The sequence below is a fragment of the Durio zibethinus genome, chromosome 16 (assembly GCF_047325235.1).
Source record: "Durio zibethinus cultivar Kanyao isolate XHJ-2024 chromosome 16, ASM4732523v1, whole genome shotgun sequence".
Lineage (NCBI taxonomy): Eukaryota > Viridiplantae > Streptophyta > Magnoliopsida > Malvales > Malvaceae > Durio > Durio zibethinus.
The window spans coordinates 20,113,286-20,140,614 of NC_143177.1; the positions used below are offsets into that span (position 1 = coordinate 20,113,286).

General features: G+C 34.7%; 3 protein-coding genes and 2 pseudogenes across 10 annotated transcripts; 1 reads left to right on the top strand and 4 right to left on the bottom strand.

The window, feature by feature from the left end:
• Nucleotides 1-15: 15 nt before the first annotated feature.
• Nucleotides 16-6,041, bottom strand: LOC111294452 (putative RNA helicase SDE3). 4 transcript variants are annotated; one of them, XM_089745324.1, is made up of 6 exons: nucleotides 5,864-6,041; nucleotides 5,672-5,777; nucleotides 4,755-4,896; nucleotides 3,565-4,539; nucleotides 1,914-2,135; nucleotides 16-1,127 (listed from the first exon to the last, which is right to left on the bottom strand). In XM_089745324.1, the coding sequence occupies exons 4-6, from the start codon at nucleotides 4,531-4,533 to the stop codon at nucleotides 108-110; spliced, it is 2,211 nt and encodes a 736-aa protein (XP_089601450.1). In that variant the 5' UTR covers nucleotides 4,534-4,539; nucleotides 4,755-4,896; nucleotides 5,672-5,777; nucleotides 5,864-6,041; the 3' UTR covers nucleotides 16-107. The 4 variants fall into 4 exon arrangements, with proteins under 4 accessions (XP_089601450.1, XP_022743497.2, XP_089601451.1 ...); XM_022887762.2 differs by lacking the exons at nucleotides 5,672-5,777; nucleotides 5,864-6,041 and adding an exon at nucleotides 5,064-5,645; XM_089745325.1 differs by lacking the exons at nucleotides 5,672-5,777; nucleotides 5,864-6,041 and having other exon boundaries at nucleotides 4,755-5,645.
• A 71-nt stretch (nucleotides 6,042-6,112) lies between these two features.
• LOC111294467 (dihydroorotate dehydrogenase (quinone), mitochondrial-like) lies at nucleotides 6,113-11,968 on the bottom strand (annotated as a pseudogene). Its single transcript, XR_016328658.1, has 11 exons — nucleotides 11,375-11,968; nucleotides 10,836-10,917; nucleotides 9,935-10,256; nucleotides 9,503-9,757; nucleotides 9,090-9,170; nucleotides 8,880-8,986; nucleotides 8,771-8,801; nucleotides 8,176-8,301; nucleotides 7,193-7,254; nucleotides 6,949-7,048; nucleotides 6,113-6,522 (listed from the first exon to the last, which is right to left on the bottom strand). The product of XR_016328658.1 is annotated as a dihydroorotate dehydrogenase (quinone), mitochondrial-like (transcript).
• A 368-nt stretch (nucleotides 11,969-12,336) lies between these two features.
• Nucleotides 12,337-15,219, top strand: FSD3 (Fe superoxide dismutase 3). Of its 4 annotated transcripts, none has more exons than XM_022887816.2 (8): nucleotides 12,338-12,510; nucleotides 12,738-12,827; nucleotides 13,077-13,268; nucleotides 13,508-13,679; nucleotides 14,131-14,204; nucleotides 14,285-14,311; nucleotides 14,419-14,473; nucleotides 14,555-15,219. In XM_022887816.2, the coding sequence occupies exons 1-8, from the start codon at nucleotides 12,445-12,447 to the stop codon at nucleotides 14,557-14,559; spliced, it is 681 nt and encodes a 226-aa protein (XP_022743551.1). In that variant the 5' UTR covers nucleotides 12,338-12,444; the 3' UTR covers nucleotides 14,560-15,219. The 4 variants fall into 4 exon arrangements, with proteins under 4 accessions (XP_022743561.1, XP_022743551.1, XP_022743537.1 ...); XM_022887802.2 differs by having other exon boundaries at nucleotides 12,365-12,510; nucleotides 14,450-14,473; XM_022887810.2 differs by having other exon boundaries at nucleotides 12,445-12,510; nucleotides 12,750-12,827; nucleotides 14,450-14,473.
• A 282-nt stretch (nucleotides 15,220-15,501) lies between these two features.
• Nucleotides 15,502-18,434, bottom strand: LOC111294478 (Ribosomal protein L18e/L15 superfamily protein). Its single transcript, XM_022887790.2, has 4 exons — nucleotides 17,903-18,434; nucleotides 16,729-16,812; nucleotides 16,560-16,649; nucleotides 15,502-16,131 (listed from the first exon to the last, which is right to left on the bottom strand). Exons 1-4 carry the CDS (start codon nucleotides 18,290-18,292, stop codon nucleotides 15,874-15,876), a joined length of 822 nt encoding a protein of 273 aa, XP_022743525.1. The 5' UTR covers nucleotides 18,293-18,434; the 3' UTR covers nucleotides 15,502-15,873.
• Nucleotides 18,435-21,079: 2,645 nt separating this feature from the next.
• LOC111298332 (peroxidase 65 pseudogene) lies at nucleotides 21,080-22,808 on the bottom strand (annotated as a pseudogene).
• Between the last annotated feature and the right edge of the window lie 4,521 nt (nucleotides 22,809-27,329).

Here is a 27,329-nt window from a genome sequence, read left to right on the forward strand (position 1 = left end):
TTTTTTATAACAATATTAACCACTTAAAAATCTCAAATTATTATTTTTCACGACATTTTTCAAACGTCAGACATCGATATTTTTTAACCACAGCAATGCTTAAAGCATTAGTCTAGAAACACTGTAGTACGAAATTGGGGTGGGGGCATTTTCTCCCTTGGCACCACCGTGGCTCTGTCCTGGATCTGCGCTATGAACATTGAGTTTCCATTCTTGTACGGACCAAACTCACAAAGTCTTTCGAAGTACGATCTTCTCAACCCCTTCCGCCTAGCAATATCTGCTCGGACATGGCTTGAACGATTTCCGGATGCACCAGTAACTATCACCGTTGTGCTCTCGTCAGCCAAGTTAGCCAAAGTCACTATTGTCTCTGGCTCAGTAGCTGAAGAAGCATCCACCAAAAGGATATAGCTAAAATGTCCAGCAGATATGCCTGCATTATACAGGCGATAGCTACTTATAAAAGTAGAAAATATTACTCGTAACTCCCTTAGTTCCTGGAGTGAAGGGCAACTAAAACACTCAGTTTCTGTTTTGTAAAGACAGGAGGGGAGGATGTCAAAAGGAACCCCCTCTATCTCCCTGAATGCAGCATTGGCTCTGAACATATCTGACACCGGAATTTCCTTTTTCAAGCTTCTCATTAGCACATCACATGTGCTATTTGTAGGCGCACAGACAAGAATTTTAGACCCTGGATGGCGTTGGTAAATTTGGAGCACTGCTTCTTTAACAACCAGTCCAGTTCTTGAAAGTTGCTCCATAAGGGATTCAGAATTATCATTGCAAGTTGTACAGAGAGGGCCCTTTACTAGAAAAGGTGGAGGACCTCCAAAGTTCAAAATACGATGAACTGCTGACTTTTCAACCTGATCAAGATTGTGGTTATTAAGATTAAAAGGCGTTGAGATACACATGAGATCTCTGGAGACAGAATTAGGGAAAAGGAACCTTTGGAATAAAGGATCAGAAGCAGCTGCAATTGCTTGGTGAGCCCTTTTCAAGCAGACTCTGTTGAATGAGAAACTAATATTATATCTGCAGGTTGAAGCATGCTGAGAATAAAACTCCTCTCCAAATTCAACTAGTACATTTGTGCTCTTCTCCACCCGATATATAATGCCCTGCAAGAACATACGAACCTTAATATTGGAGAAAGAAAAGATAAAGATGTTGCACAAAGCCACAAACTTACTGCATATTGAGAAAACCAGAAGACTTTTTAATGCATTGAATCTAGTATTGTGCTATTTGTCCCTATATCATATTGATTCTTTACTCTTTATAAGGCTTAATCAGAAAACATCTATTCTAAAGCAATATAAGGAATTCAAGTAAATGAGTGTGAGGGTTGGTCTTCGTCCACTCTGGTTGAGCTTCTACTATGTGATGGAATCAATGAAACATAAACATCGCTTACATGAAGTAGAAAAGATTGACTCTATCAGCACATCATCAACATAAAATGAATGCAGAATTAGATTAAGTCATGGGGATTCTCAGAAAGGTAGACAAGAAATTTGGTTGCATAGCATGATACTCTTGTTGTTCGGCAAGATATATAATTAATTCTTCATGAAAGCATCCATCTTAATATTATCAATCTAGACTACACAACAAATGCAAGATGCCAAGATATCATCACTTGATAGACATGCTAGCTAGGATGCAAGATTTTCTACTAGATGCACTTTAGTTTCGAGCCCATAGACAGCATGCCATCATTTATGAGACACTTATCCAAATGCAGTCTCCTCTACATTGATTAATCAAGACATTAAAGAAAAATAGGTAATTTAGTAGCTTAAAGATTATTATATTATTGGCTATAGAGCTCAAATAGAATACTTCTTAATCTATAAAAGTCAGATATATTATGATACATAATAATGCAAGACCAAAGGCAAAACCTTATATGGCTCAATTTTTTTGCCCGCAGGTTGTGCAAAGACAAAGTCCCTTGATAGAAGAAATGGCCGCCTCTCAGCAATAGAATCGACCTCAAACACTACAAAAGTTTTATCATCCATCTTATTTCTTGCTTTTGAGTCCTTATTCCTGCCTGACTTCTGATAGATTGATGCTGAATGCAGCTCCAGAGACACATTCACCAACTCATAACCACTCCATTTCTATTTCAGACAAAAGCATTCATTAGTTTCTTGCAATTCATTGATTATGACGCAAAACCATTGTTTCGTGATACTGACCAGAAAATGCTTTCCATCGCACCATACAGGAGAAGCATAAAACTATGAGATGGATAAGAAGGTTATGAAGTGCAAAATTAAGAATTCAATGTGCAATTGCATTTTGCACTTATTATTCATGTATTATTCAAAGTAGTTTATTTGGGATCCATTGGTATGGCCCAATGCAAATCCTAAATCAGATAGACATGGTCCAATAGGGTCCTATGGAAGAGAAAGAAAATCAACTATTTGTTGTTTTTAATTTTAACATAGTCTCTTCATTTAAAAAAAAGAAAAAAAACTCTTGAGAAAAATAATTCTCATCAAACAAAGCAATTCTAATAATTTGGTTTACTTTCTATCAGCTCCAGCGAAGGACTGGTCCAAACAAAAGTAAGTTTTATCAGAGCACTGTTCCAACCAAAACCATTCTCCCTTTTTCTACATGTTCTTTTTTGCGTGGTCATTACTCTTTTGCAGAATTATTTTACCTTAAGTGCCTAACAAGGAATTTTGAGAACATTTAGCCCAATTATAACATATGCCAAAGATCCCTCACGCTTACCTCTAAATGCATTCCACTTGTATAGTCTATGGAGATAGTCTTAGCTTTTTTTTTGGTCATATTTAGAGAAGGCAAAAAAACCCGAAATCGATGGGTTTTGACCCGACCCGACCTTTTAGGGTCGGTTTCTTTTTTTTTTAAATTGGGTATCAGGTCGGGTGGCATGAAGAAAAAATCGGGGTATATATATATATATAAAAATAATTTTTTTAATTATTTATTTAATTTTATAATTATTTATATATTTTTTTATATATATTTAATTTTATATTTATATTTAAATTAAAAATAATATTTTATTAATTACGGGTCGGATATGATTTTATACAATGTCGAGTCGGATTCGGGTATAAAAAATAATTTAAAAAAATTATCGGATCGGGTCGGGTTCGGGGCGAGCAAATACCCGTCCCGACCCGACCCGTTGCCATCCCTCATATTTTACCACTGGCATCTCATGGTAATTCTCAAATTTAGTCCTTACTAGTTGCTCCATTACAAACAGGTTCATGTTTTAGGCTGGCAATTCTAAAATAGTCAAAAGACTAACACAACACATCTTGTTATTTTGAGCACTTGTACTTAATAGATCATAGCTTAATTAAGGACAATATTCTAATCAGTAGATTTAGCCCAGCTAAATGCCACACCAAAACATTCACTATGAATAAATCAAATGACATAAATCAGACAAAACAAGTTTTTGCGAAGCACCTTAGTTTAAAAGAAGAGAGTAGAGACAAATAGAAAAGTTTGATAGAATTGGACGATAAATCTTTCATGAAAGGAAACCATTCTCATTACCTCAATGTAGTAATCCTCAGCATATAGAAGAGCTGTAAAGTAATCCTGGTATGTTGAGGGAGACAAAGGTTTTTTCAGAACTTCAGGCACAATGTCTCTCTTGATCAAGTCCTCAATGTCCTTGGGAATCATGTAAATAGGTAATGTATCCTTTGGATTGGCCCATTTATACTCTCCTTTCCCTTGTTGGTAGGAAAAATTAGAAGGCACCTGCGATAGAGTTGGCTTAAGGGATGGAGTGGGGTTAGAAGAAGATGAAGTTGGTGTGGAGAAGGATGAACTTGGTCTAAGAGATGATGAAGATGGTTTAGATGGCATTGGAGGTTTAGGTGATGATAGAGATGGTTTAGAAGATGTTGGGGGTTTAGGGGAAGATGAAGATGGTTTAGAAGATGGAGGTGGTTTAGGAGAAGATGTTGGGGGTTTAGGGGAAGATGAAGATGGTTTAGAAGATGGAGGTGGTTTAGGAGAAGAAGTTGGGGGTTTAAAGGATGATGGCGAAGGATTAGGAGGAGGCAGAATAAGCTTAGTTGAGGACTGGGGTGGTTTGATTGAAGTTGGAGATGAATAAATGTTGTCTGTGCCAGAACTCCTAGAATTCTGAGGCCCTTGATAAACCCTCTCCACAGACTTCAGATACAATGATCCAATTGAAGTTGGTGTATTTGTCTCTGAACCTAGAACTACCCTGTATTCAACAGGTACGTCACTTGGCCTGGACTGCCTTGTCGACTCATTTCTAGTTGAGTTAATGAGTGATGAACTGAGGGATGAATTTGAGTAATTGCGATTTCTGGTTGTCGAATATGATTCGTTTGAGAAACTAGGATTGGAGACCAAGCTAGAAAAAGTGTTATAAATCCTAGTTCCACTAAAATTATCTCCGAAGGAAGGTCGGTTGTCATCAATATCAATGGACTCGTCTTCACAACACAGAATGCACTTCAAGATTTCAAGAAAAACAGACATTTTCTCCTGCCATCAATAGACATAAATTCATGCAATATTAAAGCTTTCTAAAACATTATGATTTGTGAGGTTCCAGCATACAGGTGATGAAGAAAGTTCCCACATATTTTTCTACTAGAAGATATATATGTATGTGTGTGTGTATATATATACATATACATACATACATATATATATATATTGAGATTGAGAGAAGTGGAAAAAGAAAAAGAAATGAGAACCTTTTAGTCAGTATCTGGTTTTTCCACTCTCTTGATTGCCTCGACTGAGAGAAAGTCTTTGCTCCCTCATATTACCATACCAACGTTAAACAAAATCCAAAAAGAAACCCATATTCTAGCTTCGCTTTGATTTCCGGTCTCCCTGACCAATCAAACAGAGGACTTTAAAAAAAAAAAAAAAGGAAAGCAAAAGCAATTCTGGTACATGGAAAATGGAACTGATACCAAACGATAAAACTTGTATGGTGAGCATGATGATCAAACTGGATTGCGAAAAGGAGAGAAATGACCAACAGAGAGAAGACATACCTTTTCCCTGCTTCTTAAGTAAACAAATGGCTTTAGAATTAAGACTAAAAGAGTCAATATTCTCTGTTGGCACACTTAAAACATAAACTACAAAAAAAATGGGTTTCAATAATTCCACGGGGTTGTCGGGTCCCATTTTTGACTTGGCAAGACCTGACAGGATCAACCCAAGACTAAAAGGATCTCACTGGACCAGATATTTATTTTGTTGCTCTCCCTGACTCTTCACTTCCCTACGAGATTCGACTGTATATGTTGAAGTTATACGTGAAGAAAAGTGTTTGTGCCGATTTTGGGGTGTTTCTGGAAAGGCAAAAGAAAAGGGTGATTGAAGGCAAAGGAAAAGTGTTTTCCTTGCATTTGCACTCGACCCATAAGTCAAAAAGATTCAGGTCAGAAAAGAAGTAAAAAAGAGAGAACGGGAGTAGAATGAACTTCTCATAATGATGCCTACACCTTCACATTTATAAGTTGTGAGAATCATTTTACGGAGCTGATATGGTATTGAACATATTAGACTGATCTGGTATATCAGATTAACACAAATAATAAAAATATTCCCAATTATTTATTGAAGGTTTTATAAAAAAAAAAAAAAATTACTATACCTTTATGATCATCAAATGCCAGCAGTATAATTTCAATGGGCTGCGTTCGTTTTAGTGTTGACAGGTTTTTTCTTGGGAACTTAGCATGCAGCTCGAGTAAAAATTCCTGCACGATAAGGCAGCATATTTTCACTGGTGATGGAGTTGCTTCTCAGCGTACACAAGTTCAAAGCATGCCATTATAGGACTCACCAAGAACGCGGCAGCAGAGCTTGGTAGGTTTGGGATTCGACTCAACTGCTTATCACCTTCGTATTTATTCTAATCTGAAAGCGGTTGTTCTCCAACAAGATGTTGCTGAAGCTGCGCTATACCTGGACGGTGATGACTCCAAGTATGCGAGTGGGCATGGGCATCTTCCCATTCTAATCTGAAAGTAATGTTTGTAATGACGCCGCCCTAGATATTAGACTACTTGCAAGGGCCAAACAACTGCAAATATAGGAATATTTCAAGAGTCCTTTTGTTTTTCATTTCATTATTCACTTTATCTGCTAACAAAGTTTTCTTGGAATTGGGCATGCGTTGCCTAATGCCCTGAAAGTACACAAGAGATTCATTCTATTTTTTTTCCTACTACATTGTGTCAAAATTGTTTTCTCATATTGTAAATGTAAATCCTCTCTAACTCATGAAAGGTGGAAGGATACAATTTATAGACAATGAGAAGAAAAAATAGAGCAAAGCAAAATTGACCGACAGCCTATCTGCAATCAGCCAAGTACACGATTAAAATACAGCTATTTCGTGGTGAAGTTCTTGGTGCAAGGCAGGCACTATCTGCAGTCAGCACCAACAGCCTCATGGATAGATTTGAAACCATCCCTTTCTAAGCACTCAGCAAGTTCAGCCTCCAAAAACAGCACAATCACGATAAGCGAAACCAAATATTTAACAAAAGCTATAACCCATCCAGTTAAGCATTGGCCCTAGACCTACCGACAAACTTAATAAGACAACCCCAATCTAACAACAGCATTCCTAGAATCAGAGACATCCCAAGAGTGTATATGTTGAATTCGAAATCAGAGACACAAGAAATTACCTTAACTTCTCTCTTAAAATTACGCTGATGGGATCTGAACTAGGATTAAGACATAAAAATTTGTGGGATTATGATATATCACAATGAAACGAAAAAGTTACAGATCCTAATAACAAAGTGGTCAAGCAAGACAGATTTGTCATCCAAACAACAATTTATAATGTTTAACATCCTTTACGATGTGAAGCAGAAAGAAAATAAATATAGAACTTGGAAATTTAAAGGAGAATACCTTTATTTGGGGAATTGAGGCAGGGCCTCCATATGCAAATGCAGTATAAAGCTGAATGAGAGTTGCTCCAGCCATTATTTTTTTGTATGCATCCTCACCACTGAATTGAATGAGTAATTCAAATTAATGATGGAGATATACATAAAGGTAACAATAACAGTAATGATGATGGTGAAGACGGTGACAGTGACATAATCTAGATGATAAGATCAATTGTAATGATTAATAAGTATCCTGACTTTACCTGCTAAAACCACCACAGCCTATTAAAGGGATCTTTCCCTGGCAAAGAAAAATGCAGGTCAGCTTTATAAATAAGATGCATACTGTAAGAACTTTACAAGCAATACGGCAATAAAATTCAAACAGAAATATTCAAACAGAAATCAGGACCAGGTAAAGTAACTGAAATCTGAATGCTTTACAAATTTGATTTCAAAATATAGAGATCTAAGAAACAGCAAGAAACCATTAAAAGCCAATAATAAGGCCAGCTGCAGACCTTGCTGTTGAAAGCCATCAAACTTTAAACACCTGTGAACATGCCAGCTCCATCGTCCTAACATCCAAGTACAGAGTATACCCCAGGACAAAGACAAACCACATAATCACAAATTATAATGACCTCAAGAGTAAATATTTGAAGCATCTTGAAATGTCCAAATCCAATAAGATAGTGAAATAGGGAAATTATATACAGTTCCAATACAGTAGACACCAGCACTGAGTTACAGGTCAAGCAGCAACAAGGCCAACATCCATCTCAATACCCCAAGACAAGCAATACATATCTCCCGCTCAAAAGACTCCATGCAACTTGAACCATCAACTATATAATGCAAAAAGTAACATAGGCCAAATTATAAAACAATACCCTGAGGTTTTATAAAATTAAACTTCCATCTCTGTACTTTCAAGAGGCAACACACTTCCACCTTGATGTTTGTTTACCAACACTTTTTTGGCTTTACTTCATGTTTTATATGTTAGGCTGCAATAAAGGAGAGGAGTGTGGTTGTAGGGTTTTTAAAAAAGAAAGGCAGAAGATACGACCATTTTGACACACTTAATACAAAACATGTTTAGAAATAGAAGATATGATAATTTCAAGATCAAGACAGTAAATGAACAACATATTTAGAATTAGACGATATGACCATGAAAAGTCAACAGCTTCAATACTAGATCAAAATTTTTCATAAGAATAGACAACATACCCTTTAGAACATACATCTCCTTTAAGATGTTAGTCGAAAAATTAAAGAGAGGTTTCCCACTTAAGCCACCAGATTCTGCAGAGAGTGGATTTTTCTTTACAGGATCTGGTGTTGAAATGGTTGTATTTGATATGATCTGGAAAACAGAAATAGGTTAAAATCAGGGAAAAACACATAATAGCAAGAGAAATAAAAATTAATGTGCAATTTAAGTTACTATTTGCTCTGTATTTTGTAATAGAAAGAATGAAGTGAACAAAAACGATACTATGAAATCAACAGCTTCTTAAAACAAACTGTGATTAACATGTAGACTGCCATGAATTTCATCATGATGTTCTTTTATTGCATCTAGAAAAAAAAAAAAAAACCCAAATATTACTTTAAGAAAATACAACTGTCTTTACAGATAAATGCAAGGGCTAGAATACAAAATTGTTTCATTAGTGCAAAATGTGAGTGAGAACAAAACTGTCATATCAATGCAAATTATAAAACCATATGAGTAAGAAAAATGACTTAAATACACCATTGAGCCAGAAACTTCTAATCACATAAGAACGTGGACAAGAAATATAGGAAATTTCCAATGGGAAGAAAAATACCAATCCATCCAAGCAGAGGGCAACAGCAACCCACAATCAAAGAAAAGAAATAATAAGAACATCATAAGGTAAGCAATGAAGTAGTATCCAAATGCAAGTAGAGCATATGGCTGCTATATCCTCAAGGTCTTCTTTAGACAAGTCTGGAGCAATTTTAACAAGCAGTGGAGGAGGACCCTCCACACCCCATCGCATTTCATCATGAGCAGCTTGAACCTTTGATGAAAAGATGAAAAAGCAAAGCAAAATTGAGAAGCGTGAAGTTCTGCTCTGATATATCACAAGAAGAAAGATTAAGTTCACAAATAGAGATCTATACCTTCTTAACAAGATCCTTTAACTGTTTCCTTCCTTGAAGCATACGCAATCCAGGAGTGTTTGGTGATGAAACATTAATAACCTAAGACAGTTGTGAAACGGAGATGGCATCTAAACAATCAAATTCAAGAAAACCTCAAGGAAAACTTCTCAAAGTAATAACATATAAATTAAAAAAAGGAGGGTGTAAATCACAAAGCCCCTGCGGCTATACTTATATCAAAATCATATTTCTAGTTTAAAAAATATGCAGCTATCCCCCTCCAGAAAGAGGCAAGCAAAACAAATTATAGGGAAGAAAATCATGCTAAGCAGCCATTTTAAATACTATAATCGATTCTATCATTTATTGTGTGAAAATTTTGTACTCCATGGAAAGAAATGAATTAACTCAAATAAAGAATATAGAACTACCAAGTAATCAGCATACTGGGATAATGTGTGAACTCCTTGTACATGGTCAGCAGTAGCATCTTCACTTGTCCTTTTCTTTCGAAGATTGACTCCTAGAATTCCAGGACCAGCTTTGCCCCTATGTTTAGCTTCCTCACTCGAGGGTGATAAAGAATTCAAAGTCTCCAACTTCCTCTTGCCATGCTGGGTACCCAATCACTTTGCAACAGCAACAATTCCTTCACTATTGAACCCACAGCAGTTGATGATAGCACCGACCAACAAATCAAGTTAGATAAGATAGAAAAACTTGAACTCCAAGCAACATGAGTTCAAGCAATCAAATCTCTTTGGCAAAATCACAAGAAAGCATTGCCTTACTCATGCCCATGCCACAAAACAGGTAAGTTCACATTTCAAAGAAATGGTAGAAAGGAAGAATTAGGTCTCACCTTCTTGTCGTAATCTAAAGATGTGTGGCTTTGTATTACTCTCTTGTGGAAGAGGGGTTACCGATCCAACTTCCACAAACCCAAACCCCATAACAAGTAAGCCTTCAACAGCTTCTACATTTTTATCAAAGCCAGCAGAAAGACCTATAGTGTTTGAAAACTTCCTTCCCCACACTTCTAACCCCAAAATTGGTGGATCAGGCCTCTTCTCCCTGGGAACCCAGCCACGAGCACAAGCTGAAACAGCTAGTGTATGAGCTTTCTCAGCATCCAAAAGTGCAAAGAATGGGTTTACAAGTTTAGTCGCTGAGAATAGCCAACCAGTGCCAAAATTTTGTATGGTATAAGTTGATGGCAAATAGATACAAGATAAGGATTCATTTCAAACTCTGGTATTTCTGTGAATGGATCCATTAAATTTTTTATATAAACTTAGAATCAAAACATAGATAAAGGCATATTGGCAACTAAAATTTCATTGTCAAGTTGTTTTAGTTTGTGTTCTTCAATGATAGCTATCAACTAAGACTAAAAAAATGACAAAAAGAAAAAATAGAGAGATGAAAATAAAGAAAGCTAACAAAATCTCCATCGATCAGGTTACTGTGATACAAAGGCGAAATAATGCTACTCTTTACAGCTGTTTTAGTCATCTAACTTGCAAAGGAAACTGTTCCATTGAAGCAACTCATTCATTTTCCAATATAATTTCCTATTAAAGTTAGTGGAACCATTTGCACAATTTTCAAAATCCAACAAAAGAAAGATCAAGAGGAATTGCAGATAATCCTTTGAATCCAGAAAAGGGGGAAATCCACCTCATTTGCAAAATGAAACAAAATATGACAAAAAAAATTTAAGTTACGAAGAAGAGATGTCCTCGGGAGGTCCAAAAAAAGTACCAGAAAGTTGCTTCATCAACAGTACTAACATAAGCCCCTCCTGCTATAATTAATCCTAAGTGGCTCCAGTCAATAACCTCCCCTAGAATTGAAAATATAACCAAAGACTATGGAATCAGAAAATAATGTCTCAGAACAGAAAATTCATGCATACAACCAAATGAACATGAATGACGCCTCATACTAGAAAGTTAAAAAAGAATGGCAATTCAATGGTTAAGCCATTCAGGAACTAGAAAATCAAGTTTATCATTAAGAAGTCAATTTCCAATGCAAGAAAAAAACAATTTAAGATGTTCTCAAACGTTCTTCTCTTAAGGCGGTCAAGCAAAAGAAGGCATGTTAACCCTCCCAATCACAACTTTCAAAATACCCAACTCCCTATTAAGACATTTACGCTTAGCTTAGCTAAACTTTTATTACCTAAAGATTTGAATGGATAAGGAAAAGTAAATAAAAGTCCCATACACGCTTCAAGCATCTCTCTTTTTCCATATACACATAAATTTTCATACATGGAGGTGGAAAAAAAAACTTACCTTTTTTGAAGAATGAGGGATTTTAGGAGCAGAAGTAGCAGCGGAAGACCAATGTCTGGCAGCTCCAATGGAAGTTGAAATTACCCTTTGGCGCATGAAATCTCTAAGCAATTTCCCAGATGCCCTTGTCGCCATCGAATCAAATTAGATTGAATTTCCAACGCTTAAAATGCACAGCTGCAGAAAGAGTGTGTATAATGAAGGGTAAAACGAAAAAGAGAAACTTTTCCTTTTGCCTTTAATATTTATTCTTTTGTCTTAAAAAGTTGAAAAGAGAGGTTTTTGCAGAGAACGAAAAATGGAGTCTGTGAGGTTTTTCGTGTCTTTGTCTGACACTTGTTACTCGCGCCCTACATGTATGGAATTTGGTCGCTCATAAATGCTTATTACTGAAATAAATAAATAAATAAATATTTAAATCTTTCAAAAAAAATTATTTTATTGAGAAGAAAAGATTCCCAAGAATTGCAACTCTTCTTCTGCAAGACCCTGGCATTTGTTTGTATCATCATGCTAAGAAAAAAAAAAGGGAAAAATCAAAAATTAATTTGAAATTATAATATTTGATTAGATTTGAATTGGAGTTTTTTTATTTGATTTAAATTAAATTTAGATATTAAATCCGATTTTGGATTGAAAGGTAAAAATTTATAAAAGAAAAATACATTGAAATATATATTTTTTTAAGTTTTAAATATATTTTAAATTTTTATAATAAATAAAAATAATAATTTTATATTAAAATTTATTAAATATATTAAAATTTATATTAAAATAATATATAAAAATAATTTAAATTCAAATCAAAAAATAATTTAAATTCAAATCAAATTTTAAATTTTTATAATATTATATAATATTAAAAAAAATTAAATTAAATCTAATTCGGTTTAAATCATTATCATTCTTAGTTGGCTTAGACAGTTTGGGCTGCTCTTTCATGGGCAAAGGCCCAATCCAGCCCTCAATTTTAGAGGCTTGCAGAAAAGAAAGGTTTACTAAGATTAGTATCCAGTCCTTGCGCAGAGAGAGAGAGGGAGAGAGAGAGATAAGGGAACTGAAGCAAAGAAATGGCTCGTCATCTCCTGGTGACTGACTTCATTCTCCCTCTGAAAAGCCCTAAGCTCTCTTACTTGGTTCGTTTCTTTTCTTTTCAATACTAATTTTGCTTTTATATATTTATATGTTTACTCCAAAATGTGCAAGAAAGCTTAAAATTGTTGTCAATTTCAATCCTTTATTATATCTGTGTTTTGCCTGTTCTTTCTGGAAGCAAAATTCTGCTATTTGTGCTCTTTTTGTCTTGTTAATCTTCAAACAAGAAAGAGTTTTGAGAACGCTTGAATATTGCTGATGTATTCAGTGTGAGCCACAGAAAGGAAGGTCTAATGGGTCGCAAAAAGTTTCTAGAACTGTTGCTTACTATGGGCTAAAGACGCCTCCTTATAAGCTTGTGAGTATTTTTTTTCCTTTTTCTTTTTCTTTACTTTTATATTTTCCTTCTTTGTTGTTCAAGTTGAATGGAACTTTTTTCCTCATGTTTTAATGAGTATTTTTTCACTAATTTTGTAGATTATAAACTATCTATTCCTGTTTTTTATGGGTAAAAAATGTCGTGCTATAGCAATCTTCAAGAAATGGCCACTCTTCATTTCTGTACTTCCTTTTCCTGGACTTATCTGCATTCCTTACCTATTTGCAGGATGCTTTGGAACCATATATGAGTAAGAGGGCATTGGAGGTACATTGGGGTGTGCATCATCGTGACTTTGTAGAAGATCTGAATAAACAGCTTGGGAAAAGTGATATACTGTATGGCTACACTATGGATGAACTTGTCAAAGCAACTTACAACAATGGGAACCCCCTAGCTGAATTTAACAATGCAGCAGAGGTATAAAAGCTTGAATTGTTCTTAAATCGTTTGGTTGTATTTGATATGTGATTCTCATTCAGTATTATCTGGTTAAAATCATTCGTGCGTCTCTATTCATCCATTGATGAACAAGTTTCGTAACCATTGATCCTAGAGTGGGTTTCCACCATTTTCAACATGTTAAAGTAATATTTATTTGTCCATTGAAGTCTGAAATCTCTAATATAGGATCAGTCACTTGAGCTTACGATTTGCAGGTGTGGAACCATGACTTCTTTTGGGAATCTATGCAACCAGGAGGTGGCAACATGCCCAAACTTGGTTTACTTCAGCAGATTGAAAAGGATTTTGGGTCTTTCACAAACTTCCGAGAAAAGTTTGTAGAAGCAGCTCTTACACTATTTGGCTCTGGCTGGGTTTGGCTTGTTTGTAAGTCTTTTCTCAAGTTAATTTCTGTTTGATTGTTGCAGGACTAGTTCACATGACAATGAAAATGCTATTTCACCCTCCCACTGTTCCTCTGCTAGTCATTTTCATAGCTCGCATTCACCCTGCATTAGCCCTGTATGTTGTTAGTAGGAGTTCTATTATCAAGATACTACTTATACACATGCTCTTCTTGTTGTTGCATGAGAGGAAATGTGTGATGCTTTCCCTCTTTGTTCTTTTACTCTCCTTGCTTCTCTTGCATTCTCTTTTTCAAATTCAGTATAATGCAGCAATGGTTGTTGAACTACCACCACTTACATTAAAAAGAGCGTCTTTAATTTTTGTGAAAAGTGATAATTAATCCATTAGCCAAATTTGGTTCTACTTGACAGTGAAAGCATATGTTTGGGAGATGATGTTTTTCTTAATTTCTTTCATTTAATTGTTTCAGTGAAGAGGCATGAGAAACAACTTGCGGTAGTCAAAACATCAAATTCAATCAATCCACTTGCATGGGATGACATTGTATGTCAATAACTGCATATACATATCTGTAATTATTTACGTCCATCTTAAACTTAATTTAACCATCTTCTCTGGTGCAGCCCATCCTCAATTTGGATATGTGGGAGGTAATCTCTTTGTCTCTCCCTCTCTCTCTCTCTCTCTCTGTTTTTCCTTTTGCACAATCCTATTAGGAAGAGAGGGAGATTAACTGATTTTTTTCACATGCTACAAGGTTTTGACAGTTCATTTGTTTGCCATTGCAGCATGCTTATTATTTGGATTACAAGGTATGGTAGTAACTCTACTATGTCTTTTTTAGTCCATTACAAAATATATTCTTCAAATTATTGTTGTCCTCTTCCAAACAGAATGACAGGGGGAAATATGTAAACGAATTTATGAACCACCTTGTGTCTTGGAATGCTGCAATGGTACGCATGGCACGTGCAGAGGCGTTTGTGAATTTTGGCGAGCCTGAAATTCCTATTGCTTGAAATGCCTAGTCCCAAAGCTCTAAGCCTGTGACTAAATGGAATCAGGAAGCCTCTCACTTTGATGGCAGGAATTGGCAATGGTCTTTGGTTTTCTTACTTGTGCTACACCCTGAAGTTATCAAAGCATGCAAATTCACTGCAGCCCCTGTTTGGATGAAGAGAAAGTGTTGGTTGTGCTGCTACTTATCCCCAATATGCAAATCCTCTGCTTGTGATGGCGGTGCTGATGGTAGTTTGGCAGGGAGGGGTTGACAAAAGCGTTCTAACTTCTAAGCAAGACAACGGATAGTAAAGAGAAAGAAAAAGGAGAGTAGGAGGGATAAGAAGACCACAACAAGGATAGTAGGCTAGACATAGTAGCTTTTTGACTAGGCATTGTTGTTTCAAGCCTGTGACTATTATACATCCTTTACCCAAAATGTTGGTTCACCTTACTAATGAAATTGGACCAATATGAACCTTTTATTTTTTTAGTAAGGTTTTGCTTTTACTTTTGTGACTGAAAAGACTAGCTGCTAACTAGAGTGAGCTTTTGTTAATATTGCTGCCTCTTAATTTTCTTTATGTTGTAGATTTAACTTGGATAGGGTGACCGTGGAAACACCATACTTATGGTTTCCAAAAGTATCAGCTTGGGCATCTCATTCTTGTTACCAAATGAGAAAGTGTCATTCTTATGGTGATGCTGTTTATGATGTAATGTTGCTAGGTTAGAATTTTTCATTCAGCTTAGGATGCTGCAATAATCGTGGAACTTCTACCAGAGTAGAATTTTCATTCTGATTGAGATCTGTAGCGTCTGTCATTCATGGATCACATAATAAAGAAAGGTGTTATTATTTTTCACAAGGGAAATACATTCATGGATCGCATGACTTACTGTTACAACCATGGAGATGATCTTGCCGTTTCAAAGAAACTGAACTAGTGTTTTCTCGCTGTTCAACCACAGAGAGTTCAACCAAGCGCAAAAAACAACTTAATTTCTGAATTGACGTGGATAAAACCGAGAGCAAAGAACAAGTTCAACTATTTATTGGCATGAAAACAGATTTTGCTTATATTGATTATTTTTTTGAAAACATGGCAAAACTTGCACCACAATGAGTCTTGGTAAACAAAATCTGTTTGCATAACAACTCATTATGAATACAAAATCTTGCAGTTCAACGACCAAACTGATCATCTGTCTACTAGACAGGAGAGGAGGCTCGCTCCTCTTCCGTGAAAAATGGGATAGGTTTTGTAGGAGCAGGAAGGCGGCCAATGCTGTCAACTTTATCCTTCAGTTTGGGAGGAGGCCTAGCTGGTTTTGGCAGCAACCTGCCCTTCTTTTCAAACCACTCAGGCTTGAGCAGAGCTCTAAAACCCAATTTGTTATAATGTACTCTCCTCACAGATCCACCCGCAGCTTCAACTGCTTCCTTTGCTCTAACAGTCACCCTTGACACCTGTAAACTTCAAACAGTAAGACCAACTTTTTTTGTGTCGGATCCAGAAAAGGAAATAGATGAATAATGACTGAATCAACATTCAGAATCTAATGAATAATGACTGAGTCAACACTCAGAATCTAACGGTTAGCTCAATTCAATATCACAGAACATCTTTTAAGTAGCACTGGGAAAACAGTAAGCACCTAGAAGGCTATAAGTGGTTAATCTATCTGAAATCTATAAAAAGATAATGCCAGATGAAGTTTCAATCATCATACAACAGAAATAACAAGTACACTAGATGATGCAAGCTTCTTTTTTTATTCTAGACTGACTCAAGTTAAATCGAAAGAGGACAGAGAAGAAGCAACAATGATCCCTTATCTAAATAAGAGTCAAGTCAGTAGTATAAAAAGAAGAAAACTTTCAAACAACCATTTTACCTCCAAATGAATTGGCCAATTGATCTGTTCAGCACCACGACCCATCAACCGTACCCCATCCTCTATCTGTTTCCCTATGGCCCCAGCATCCTATGTAATAGCAATAATCAGTGTGAATATTGCCCTTAAGTGATTTAAATTTGGATATCAGAATAAGAGTTAACTGTACCTTGAGAGTCTTCATTGTGATCAATTCATGAGAATCTATCTTCCCAGCATTTATAAGTTTGGCAATCTTTCCCAATCCTACTGGCTGCCAGAAAATGAATACGTAAGCAATTTAACAAGTGAAGAAAAATAGCTCAAATAAAACAAAACCAAAACTAAGCCTACAACCAAAAATTTAGAAAGAATATTCTAACCCAAGAAGAAGTAATGAAATTAGTATACACATCTTCTCATCTTCATGAACATCGATGCAAGAATCAATTCTCAGTACCAACAAATAAAGGAATGAAAATCCTAACCTGTTTATTCCTTTTAAATGCAGAGTGAAAATATCTAAACAAGAAAGAAACCTCCATGGACAAATTTCTTCAAATCTACGATAATCATCCACAGGATATCAAATGGCAATCAACAAATAAATTTCCATCTTGCCTAATACCACACCAGAGATATCAAATGGCAACAATTATAACAGTAGAATTTCCTTTACAACTTCAAATATGCTAGCTCTTCAATACATGAGCTTGCACAAGGATTAAAAAAAATCAAATTAAAAAATATCCTTAATGACACATCAGCTCCTAAGATGATCTTAAGAAAATCAAAACCAATATCCCAATATCCAGCAGCAATGACAGAACAAAACTCGAAAAGTGCAACCTACAAAAATACCATTTTGTTTCCTTTTCTAACTACCAGCAACATAAGTCAACATGCAATTAAATCTGAGGTGCAGATTGATAAAGAGTATATAAATCCTGGTCAAGACAGTTCATTTTGATTTTATAGCTGAAAAAAAATAGTTTAGAAAAAGAACAACCAGGATAATGTGCCTTGTTTTCTGCTATAACACCTTCCCCGAGAAAAGAAGAAGGCAAGAACTTGCATTTCTAATTTTCCTTGCATTTTCACTTACAAATTCACTAGTTATCAATCAAATAGGAAATTTCAACAATTACATACAATTTTGGCTTCCATCGCATATGTTGAATACCACGCAAACATAATTCGTAAGTCATCGGAAAAGGAAGATTAATTAAACATAAAATTCACATACATTCAATAATCTCCATTTTCTCTTAAAGAGAGAACTTACAATCAAAGCTCAAATATGTACGGAAAAAAGAAGAGTATGATTTCCCTCCAAAATCTAAATAAATTCAAGAAAACGGTACCTGAAAAGTGAGGCTAAAAGGGTTCTTAAAGCCGCGTTTAGGCAAACGTCTTCGCATGGGGGTTTGCCCTCCTTCAAATCCCAACTTGCCACCACCTCTAGCCTTTTGTCCTTTATGTCCTCTCCCAGCAGTCTTTCCTTTGCCAGACCCAATCCCTCTCCCTTTCCTCGTCTTCTGTTTTCTGGGAACATTGCCTCTCAGATCGTTCAAGCTCAAAAGACTATAAGCTCTAACACCCTGAAACCAAAATGACCCATTTTTGTTAATGGGGTTGGAGCATTGGAGGGATTGGAAGGGATGGAATTGGAGTGGTGGTGGATTGGAGATGGGTTTGGCCTTGAGGAAGTGAGAGGAAACTGAGATTATAGAAGTGAGTCTTCTTCTCATCATTGTAAAAAGATTATGGTTTGAAGTTTTTAATTGGATTGGGAATTTTTGTTCATCTGTTAGTGATCTAGGGTTTTGGAAAGTTCTGCATTTGTTCTCCAAATCGGCGATGTTAGTGTGCTAGAAGAAGCGACGCCAAATCATTGGGGTTTTAGGGTAATCATCTGGTACTTTGTTCTTATTTTTCAGGATTTGGTCAAACCAAATCAATTGTTGCCACGTGCCAGATAATGATAAATCTCAAAAATTAAATAAGTTAGCATTGTCACTTATCGTGCACTTCCCATTCGGTTCATCCAACTTTATCAATCAAGTCATCAAAATTTTAAATTATATTAAGTGATCATTTACTCAACGCTTTCAGGTTCTTTTGCTTTCTTCAATCATCTCCCTTCATTACCAATTGCTATTTCTACCGACTGGAATCTGTTAGCAATATCCCTCCATACGACCTTTCATTTGTGCTGCACAGCAACCACATTAGAAAACTATAGTTTTAAATTTTAATTTTGAAATTCTAAATGTCTTAAAATCATATTTCACCGGCGGCGAGGATGGAAGAGAGACCTAAAATGGGGAGAATAAATGAAGAGATTTTGACCATTCGACTACTCTCTACCAGCCCCCTTCCTCTAGTTTTCGTGGATGCCATCACTCTACTACCAGCCGCTGTGACTCGTTCCCCTCCTTTCTTTCCTTGTCCCAAACTCCTTAACGATTAACCTTTTTTATTATTTTTTTTAATAAAAAAATCTCTAAAGAGCTTCCAAATTGATTTTGGGTCATGATTTTTGAATGTTGGTGGCATGTGTTTGAGGAATGTGATGTAGACAGTGGCAAAGGGTGGCGGATGGCGCTATTGCATGCTGGCAGAATTGAAATGATGATAATGATGTGCTGGTTTGAGAGATTGAGAAAGAAAGAAGAGGAAGAGAGGAAGTGTTGATTAGTTGGACATAGGAAGCTCGCGATGATGCTGATTTGGATGCCATATCTGCATTTCTTTACTCCTTTTTAATAATGGTGATGGAGTAAATGACCACTTTTGATACAATTTGAAAGTTCGATGACTTAATTAATACAAATTGAAGATGGATGACCTAAGTGGGAAGTGCATGAAAGTCTAGTGATAAAGGTTGTAATTTACTCTAAATTTTACCCTAAATTTGTCAAATATGTTCTTAAAATACATTTTAATATTTTATTAATTTATTGAAATAGTAAGTTATTATGAAAAAAAGATTTAGTAATGCTTTGATAATAAATGAAAATAATTTTAATTAAAACATCTCTTATCAATCTTAACATTAAACCTTTTTTTTTTTCATCTTCACTATCTCTTCCCCTGAATAAAATATATAGCTCATGAAACCTCTTTATAACATTAACATTAGAGTTTTTTAGAATATAAAAAATTAATTTTTTAATAAATTTATTGCTAATGAAAATAAAAATTTTGATGTAAGATGATGTATAGTAAAAAATTCATTATTACTAAAGAATTATATTAAAATTTATATATAATAAAATTTATAATATATATTTAATAAATTAATAAACTATTAAAATTATTTATATAAATAATACTTTTATAAATAAATATTTAAATATATTTATATGTATATTTTAATGTTATTTAATATTTAAAATCTTTAAAAATTTTATTCATTAAATTGGATCTAAAAAATGGTTCAAATATTGCATCAAAACTAGTTACAATTGGATCCAAATCAGGCCTAACCTAACAAAATGAGAATCATTAACAGTGTATTGAGTTTAATAAGTTAAGTATATATGCATAACTCACAATTTATCCAGCTAGCTACAAGCACCAAAAACACAGAAGGGCAACATTGATTTGTAATACCATGTTCCAAAAACTATCCTCCAATCCAATCCAACCACAAAAACAAGAAGACTACGGAAGCCAAAGAAATGAAGGTGTAGCAAAATTTTGTTTTTGAAACCGACTTCACATATATGTTCAAATCTTTATGCTACAGTAAGCACCTCCACAGTTATCTGTATTGAAAAAAAAAGGGACAACATGAAATTTAACGTTCTGATCATTTACTTTCTTGAAGTCGTTCGATGAACTGAGATTTGAGAACCATCTATGATGGAGAGATTGAGGAATTAGGATTTTCTGATCTGACTGAGAACAGGCAAGACACAGTCTCATTCACTCTCCCCAAGGCTTCACCAAGCACTGCGTGCAGCATGAAGCCCATGCATGGCATGTTGGAGAAGCCTTTGAGGGAGAGTGAATGTGAAACGCCTTGTTTATACTACTATATTATCTCTTGCTTTGCCTATTTTGATGAGTACGGGAGACAATGGACTCGCTTATATAGCCTCAGGATTAGCCCTCGTGCAGCTCCAATCGTGCACATTTATTGCAGCGCTGGCACCTTTCCGTTCCCAATTCGATACAAACATATTCTGATAAAGATTAAAGAATAAGTTCTGCCTGTTTTGTCTGGATTATTATCAGATATCAAGCATCTTTCTACACTGTGGAAAACTTGTTCGTGACAAAAAATGACAATTCCCATTAACGCTAGGAAGGATATCTATTATATGAAAGTCAAATCTTTTCACGTTGCTAATTTGTGCCCATAACATGCATGATCACTTGGCTTGCAAATTTCGAGTACTTGATCAACCGTCTCAAACCCATTCATGTAGTGAGATCAAAGATTTTGATACCTGCAGATCCTCAATAATGTAAGTAATATGCCCACTTACCAACTACGCTGATCACGGGGAGCTATACTCGTGTAATTTTTTTTTTTTTTCTAGCTGCGTTTGAATCTGTTGATAGCAACTAGGTTGTCTCTTGAATGAACTTAAGAGGTAGGCCATGACAGGGAAAGCTTCTATTTTTCCGAAAGGATAGGAATAAATGGGGAGTTGATATGAGAATCTCAATCTTTAGGTAGTACTTCATAATCCTAATTAAGTTGACATTCTGGCCATGATATTCACGTAAGACCGGGTTAATGGATCTACACCCAGCATTTCATCCGAGGTTAACAAGCCGAGTCCCTTCTGAAGATTACGATAATATATAAGCATTATCGAAGATAAACGGTGTTGTTACATCATTAAGTGCAACGACAGTGGGATCGAGATATTTCCTAGGGCATGGACCCTGGAGACTTAGCGCGTAATCTTGGTTCATGGTGATCGGGTATCAATGTCAAATGTCCCGTTGTAGCTATAGATTCTTTGCATGAACTCCCAGCAAAGCGAGAAGCCTTTGGTGTGACCTCCTGATAAGGCCACCATGTCTAGTACTGATAAACCCTTGGACTTAAAGAGTGAGATCCGCTGGGAAATTGTTTGGTTTGCCTGAGGAAGGTTTCCAGCAACTCTTGAAGCCCTGGAAACCAGCCCTTCTCTTCTTCCCTTTAGCACTTCCCATCTTATGCCCCCACCTTTGCAACCAAGTGGCTTCAGCGCGTCCACACCAAGGTTTTATTTAGATAGATGATGAGATTAAAAATAATAATAAAATTTATTGTAATTATGATGAAAAAAAGTTATTATAGTTACGATTGAAAAAAAATTTTAATGAAAAATTTATATTAATTTAATTTCATTGAAATTGATATTTAGATTTAATTAAAAATACGATAAATTTAATCGTGATGTGATAAAATTCAATCGGCTACTAAGCCCATTAACTATTTTTTAAAATCAAAAATTAAGCCCCTCCTTGGCCTTTAAATAAAATTATTATTCATATGGTTAAAAGATCAAAAATATCTTTAAATTATAATTCAATACATCTAAACTCTTAATAATTTATTTTATTTAATCAAATTTTTAATTTTTATTTGGATTCAATTAAAATTTTTAATGAAAAAAAAATTAATCACGTGACAAAATTTAATCAATTAATCTTTAAACAGTAGGCAATTGAATTTTTTGAGAATCTTTGAGAGAAAAAAAATAAAAAAATATATTTTGTTATTTGATTTTCATGCATATCAATTGTATCGGGTGACAAATTTTTATTTATTTTATTAATATCATATAAAATTTTATTTTAGTTAATTTTTTAACCAAATAAAAAATTATTTATATATAAATGAATGTTAGAAGAATTGATTGATTACAATTAAAAAAAATAAGGATTTATATTTTTTTTAATTATAATTCAGACACCTAATCATTTTCGTAAATGAGAATTGATTAGAATTAATGTTATCAGGTTAACCAAGTAGCTAGTAGCAATTGCCATGACATCTGCACTAGATACTACTCCAGGGCACTGCAACTGCACAGCTCTTTTAGCTCAAAAAACCATCTCCTGGAAGTGATAGGTTAATTTCTGAATCCCTCTCTGCTTTGTTGCCCTCATTTGATGCAATTACAACCCTTATAAAGAATCAAGGAATTTGGGCAAAATCTACTTTATAAGAAGTTCGTAAAAACCAGAGACCAAGAGAATGTAATGAACATTGAAATGATAATTACTACTTCCTTCAAGAAATTACAATCTTGCACTCATGCAAACGTATACGGCATAAGAAAAAGGAAAAAAAATGCCTTCAAAGTTCCTTTTCCGTAAAACTTCTATTTGCTTAATGGTCTGTTTGGTTGCTTAGACAAGTTATGAGTATAGGTAAGGAAAAAAACAACAAATGACAGATATCTCCACTGAAACTAAAAGACAAAATTAGTACTAAGCATGCATATTCCTCTATATGAAGATTGTGTTTTGAACAAGTGAAAGGTGTGTTTTGGATCAACAAAAAGTTGATTGGGTACATTATGCTCTAGAGCTCCACTATGAATATTGTGTTTTGAACATGTAAAAGGTTGCTTTTGGAGCGAGGACAAAGTTTGATCACATGCGAACTGGAACTACCAATAGGACACTAGGGGTTAATTGTCCTGTTGTGGCTACTTGCTAAGATATGGAATTCAGGGGGAAGTTCGGAGAGAGATAGATATCACGGGAAGAAGAATGTGACAGACAGGCATATCAGAGTATCAAAGGCAGAGTTTCCCTTACAAGTTATCATCAATGGCTTCTGTACCAAATGTAAGGATACCGCGCCGTACAGTTCTTTCTTTATCTCTCGGACTTTGAACCAAAGTCTACGAAGTGTTTTCCCTCTCTTATGAACAGAGTCTCCTTTACAACCTCCAATCTGAGGAACTTTCTATCTTTTTTTGGGCCAGAACTCAGAAGCCCACTTGCTCATCAAACTGCCCTGGTCTTTGTTTCTATCCGAGGCTTAAAGCTTTGGGCTAAGATGGTTTGAGACTTTGGGTACTATTCTAATAACGCCTTGACAAAGATTAGTATTTATTTTATTTTCTACGACAAACTATAAAAAAAAAAAGTGTTTATTCTTTTACAAAGAGACCAGAATAAAAGAAAGGAGTTGCATGTGTTCATATTTAAATTTTAAATTTATTAAATTTTAATTTTTAAATATAATTATATAAATAAACTGAATTAAAATCTGAATTCGAATTTTCTTTTTGTTCAGGTGACTTAGCCTCTAATTCCCATCTTCTTTTCTTTCTGCCTAAATATCCATAAAGGGAGACTCAAACCCATAACCCCACCAGGGGGTTGTTTAAGTCTTACGGCAATATTAGCAAAATTTTGTTAAGCAAAAAAGCCAAATAGAAGACGGGCCAAGCTGATTGATATCCTTCTATGTTCATGTCAAGCAAATGAAATTTGAGGTTGACTAGATAATCAGTTTCTCATGCTCTGCATATCATGGATGACATAAAATATTCTGATTTCCCAGGGTCTGAAATGACCTGTAAATGTCCCATGGATGATCTGTCATGGCTCCTTCCCAACATTTTCATTCACCAACTTTTATTGGTAGTAGTATGCCACATCATAGCAACAGGAAACAGATGATTCATTTATTAAAACTATAAAAAAGTCTATGAAAACTCAAATGCTTTGACATTATCCAAAAGAAACAACGAGGCGAATGTGAATCAAGCCATACTGATTCTGTTTCTAGAAGATCACAGTGCTGCCCTTCAATCCAGGACGTGCCTTTTCCTCTTTTGTCTGCAGGTTATTCATTAAATTGAATCAATTGGAGCTCGGCTTGGCTGCCTCAATACTTGCTATTTGATCAAACCCTTACTCAAAGCCTTAAATAACAAAGACAATTAAGTCTGACCCGTTACCAGAAACCTTTAATCTAAACCAACTTTTTAAGGTCACAAACCATTGGGGACCCCCTGAATTACCTTTTGCCTTTTGCGTTTTGCTGCCATATGCATGAATTAGCTATACATAGCCCATCTCTCCAAATCCCATATGGTTTCTTCTAGGTGCCATCCATTAAAGCTTCCAAGTGAGCAACATAAAGATTGCTCAAAGTTTCAATGGAAGGCAATTTGGCAAGTCCCTTTCTAATATACCAAATGGGCACTTAGCTTTATTACTCAAGACCCTTTAAGGCAGTTTGTCTACCACCCTCTCTCTTTATCTTCTTTTCTATTATTCAACTTTTTCTGCAATGGAAACTACAAACACATGGGGCAATGCCGATGGATCTTTCACTTCATCCTTCCTCACATTTTCATAGTCCTAAAAGCTAAAGAATATCTATCAACTTGCTTGAAGTGCAATAATTTGTTGCCTTAATCCAATCACTCTGCTTAAACCTCACACTTCCACCAAGTTGGATTGTCAAATCCAATCATCAGTAGTTGAATCTAATTCTTAAAAAGTTTCAAGTTGGATTGTGAAATATCATGGGAATAATTCAAATGCCAGTTGGTTTGACCTTTGATGAGGAGAGAGTTGAGAAACTGAATGAATTTCAGCAATGATAGTGTTAGTGTCGGTATCAAAACTAGGAATGGAACAGGGAAAACTAGAATTATAGCATTGGGTATAATCCACGCATGTTAAATGGCAGCCCCATTGTTTCATCCGCCATGGTATGATAGATTTTGTCTCATTACATTCGTTGATGCTAGAACTGGACACATTCATTATATCATGAAAAAAAAAGTTTTAAAAAATAAAAAAAAATGAAAAATTTTTTTTATGTGAATAGTTATTTTTTAAAAAATTTAACAAGATTTATGCTTTTAGGAGTGAAGCTAGATAATTTTTGTCTTTGTCTTTTATATGTAATTTTATATTTTTATAATAATTTTCTTGTTTTTTTGGTAAATTATTATGAACTAGTGTCATTTGAATTTGACACTAATTCAGTCGAGAGTTTTAATATTAGCAAGTATATAGATAATACGTATCCTATATGGGATTTAAACTCTAGAAAAAGAAAATGAAAAAATTGTTAATCATGCATGATTTGTCAACAAGTTCTTCCAAGTATAAAAAATAATGAAAATGGCACCGACTAACTAATTTCAACAACTATAGAAGTGAGGACAATTATTGCTTGCCATTGCTTAATTTAATAGAATGCTTGACTAATCCCTCTCCCTATTTATAAACTTTTCATTAGTTGAATCACAAATTCCATGCATGCAATTTATCTAATAAAAAAACCACCGACAATGCTACATGCATTAAGGATTTAAGGTATTACATTTCTCATATATCTTTCTTTATAAATTTTTAAAACTTAAATGAAAAGTACTAAAATTTTGAAATGTACTTATTAAAATTTGAAATTGTAGTTTGAACATGTGCATTTTCAGATGAACCAATTTACAGGATCATTTAGGTCAAGAGTCGGCATGAACAGATAAAAAAATGATCTGTTTTATTAAGACAACTCAGTTTCAAACAAATTTTTGTAATTTAAGTTGTCTAAAAATGTCAACAGTTCAAGCGCATCACATGATTGATGCAATCAAATTTTGGTTATTTGACAATTGACTTTTATGAGCTCGTGTAGACAGGGAAGCAAACCATGTGTGTTTCATTTTAGTTTCATTTCCTTCTTTTTATTTTAGAAGGGTCCATTTTGTTTGATAATAATATTACAAAAACACATTTGTAATTTTACCTATATGTTCGAAATTTGGTAACATTGAAAAAAAAAAAAAAGAAGAGTGATAAATTCTAAGTATCCTATTCAGTATAATAACAAATTTGGCCCTTAACCCAATAATTATTTTTAATTATATTTATTTTGTAGATAATTTAAGTAATATTTCGACAACTATTTGCGTGATGTAATGACTTGTGAATTCATTAATAGTGTGTGCATAATCCTCCAACCCCACCCTTTTGTGGTTCCCATCGAGTGTATGGCATGGCAACAATACAACATTTAGGGTTTTTATTATGTTAGGTCCCCAAAAATGATTATAAATTAAATTTTACTTCTTGTTACATTGTTGCTAATCATGTTACTTTCACTGGCTATTTATTTGGACAAGGGACCTTGATCACACTTGAAAAAAAAAAATTAAGTTGCTCATTAACTACAAAAACAAAAAATCAAAGGTGGATTTTTTTTTTACTAGCAAGACCGATGGTTTAGGGGATAAGAGAAGGGGAATAACAAATGTTGGCATTGAATCTTAACTTTAATAAAATTAAATTTTTTTAAAGAGACGAATTATTTGAGTTAAATTTTAATTTTTTTAAAAAATTAATCTCGCCGATTTTCGGTTCGCACCATCTGTGACCGTTTATTTTTAATCCAACGGTTTCATTTGAAATGCCGCAAAATCCTTTGACTCCCTCCACGGTTTCTGTGCGGATTTCTCAGTTCCAACCAATTCACAAGCATCGATATTGACTAAATTGCCCTCACATTTAATTCCTAATTTTTTTCTTATTTAAAATTTAAATATTTCAAAAAAAAAGTTTGTACAAAAGAGAATGTCGCCATTTATGGAGTTTTATGAAGACAGTAATAAATCATAATGAATTTACAATGCAACCAACAGAAATAAAGATGCATCTCCAATTTAATCGGCAACTTATTGATTTTTTTCTTTCTTTTTATTTCACTTCCAAACTAATTTTGATTTTTTCATAAAACTATGTGTATATGCAGATAATTTTATATTTATAATAAATGGCTACCACTGCCATGCATAACATACATGA

What these genes read in the sequence shown, in the direction of transcription:
- LOC111294478 (XM_022887790.2), bottom strand. Translation starts at nt 18,292, where the DNA reads ATGATGAGAAGAAGACTCACTTCTATAATCTCAGTTTCCTCTCACTTC. An exon ending in CTTTTAGCCTCACTTTTCAG is followed by an intron (nt 16,813 to 17,902) that starts GTACCGTTTTCT and finishes ATTTTCTGGCAG; the next exon opens with CCAGTAGGATTGGGAAAGAT. An exon ending in TCACAATGAAGACTCTCAAG is followed by an intron (nt 16,650 to 16,728) that starts GTACAGTTAACT and finishes GCTATTACATAG; the next exon opens with GATGCTGGGGCCATAGGGAA.
- FSD3 (XM_022887802.2), top strand. Translation starts at nt 12,445, where the DNA reads ATGGCTCGTCATCTCCTGGTGACTGACTTCATTCTCCCTCTGAAAAGC. An exon ending in AATTTAACAATGCAGCAGAG is followed by an intron (nt 13,269 to 13,507) that starts GTATAAAAGCTT and finishes TACGATTTGCAG; the next exon opens with GTGTGGAACCATGACTTCTT. An exon ending in CTTATTATTTGGATTACAAG is followed by an intron (nt 14,474 to 14,554) that starts GTATGGTAGTAA and finishes TCTTCCAAACAG; the next exon opens with AATGACAGGGGGAAATATGT.
- LOC111294452 (XM_089745324.1), bottom strand. Translation starts at nt 4,533, where the DNA reads ATGTCTGTTTTTCTTGAAATCTTGAAGTGCATTCTGTGTTGTGAAGAC. An exon ending in CTGAGGATTACTACATTGAG is followed by an intron (nt 2,136 to 3,564) that starts GTAATGAGAATG and finishes TGTCTGAAATAG; the next exon opens with AAATGGAGTGGTTATGAGTT. An exon ending in AAAAAATTGAGCCATATAAG is followed by an intron (nt 1,128 to 1,913) that starts GTTTTGCCTTTG and finishes ATGTTCTTGCAG; the next exon opens with GGCATTATATATCGGGTGGA.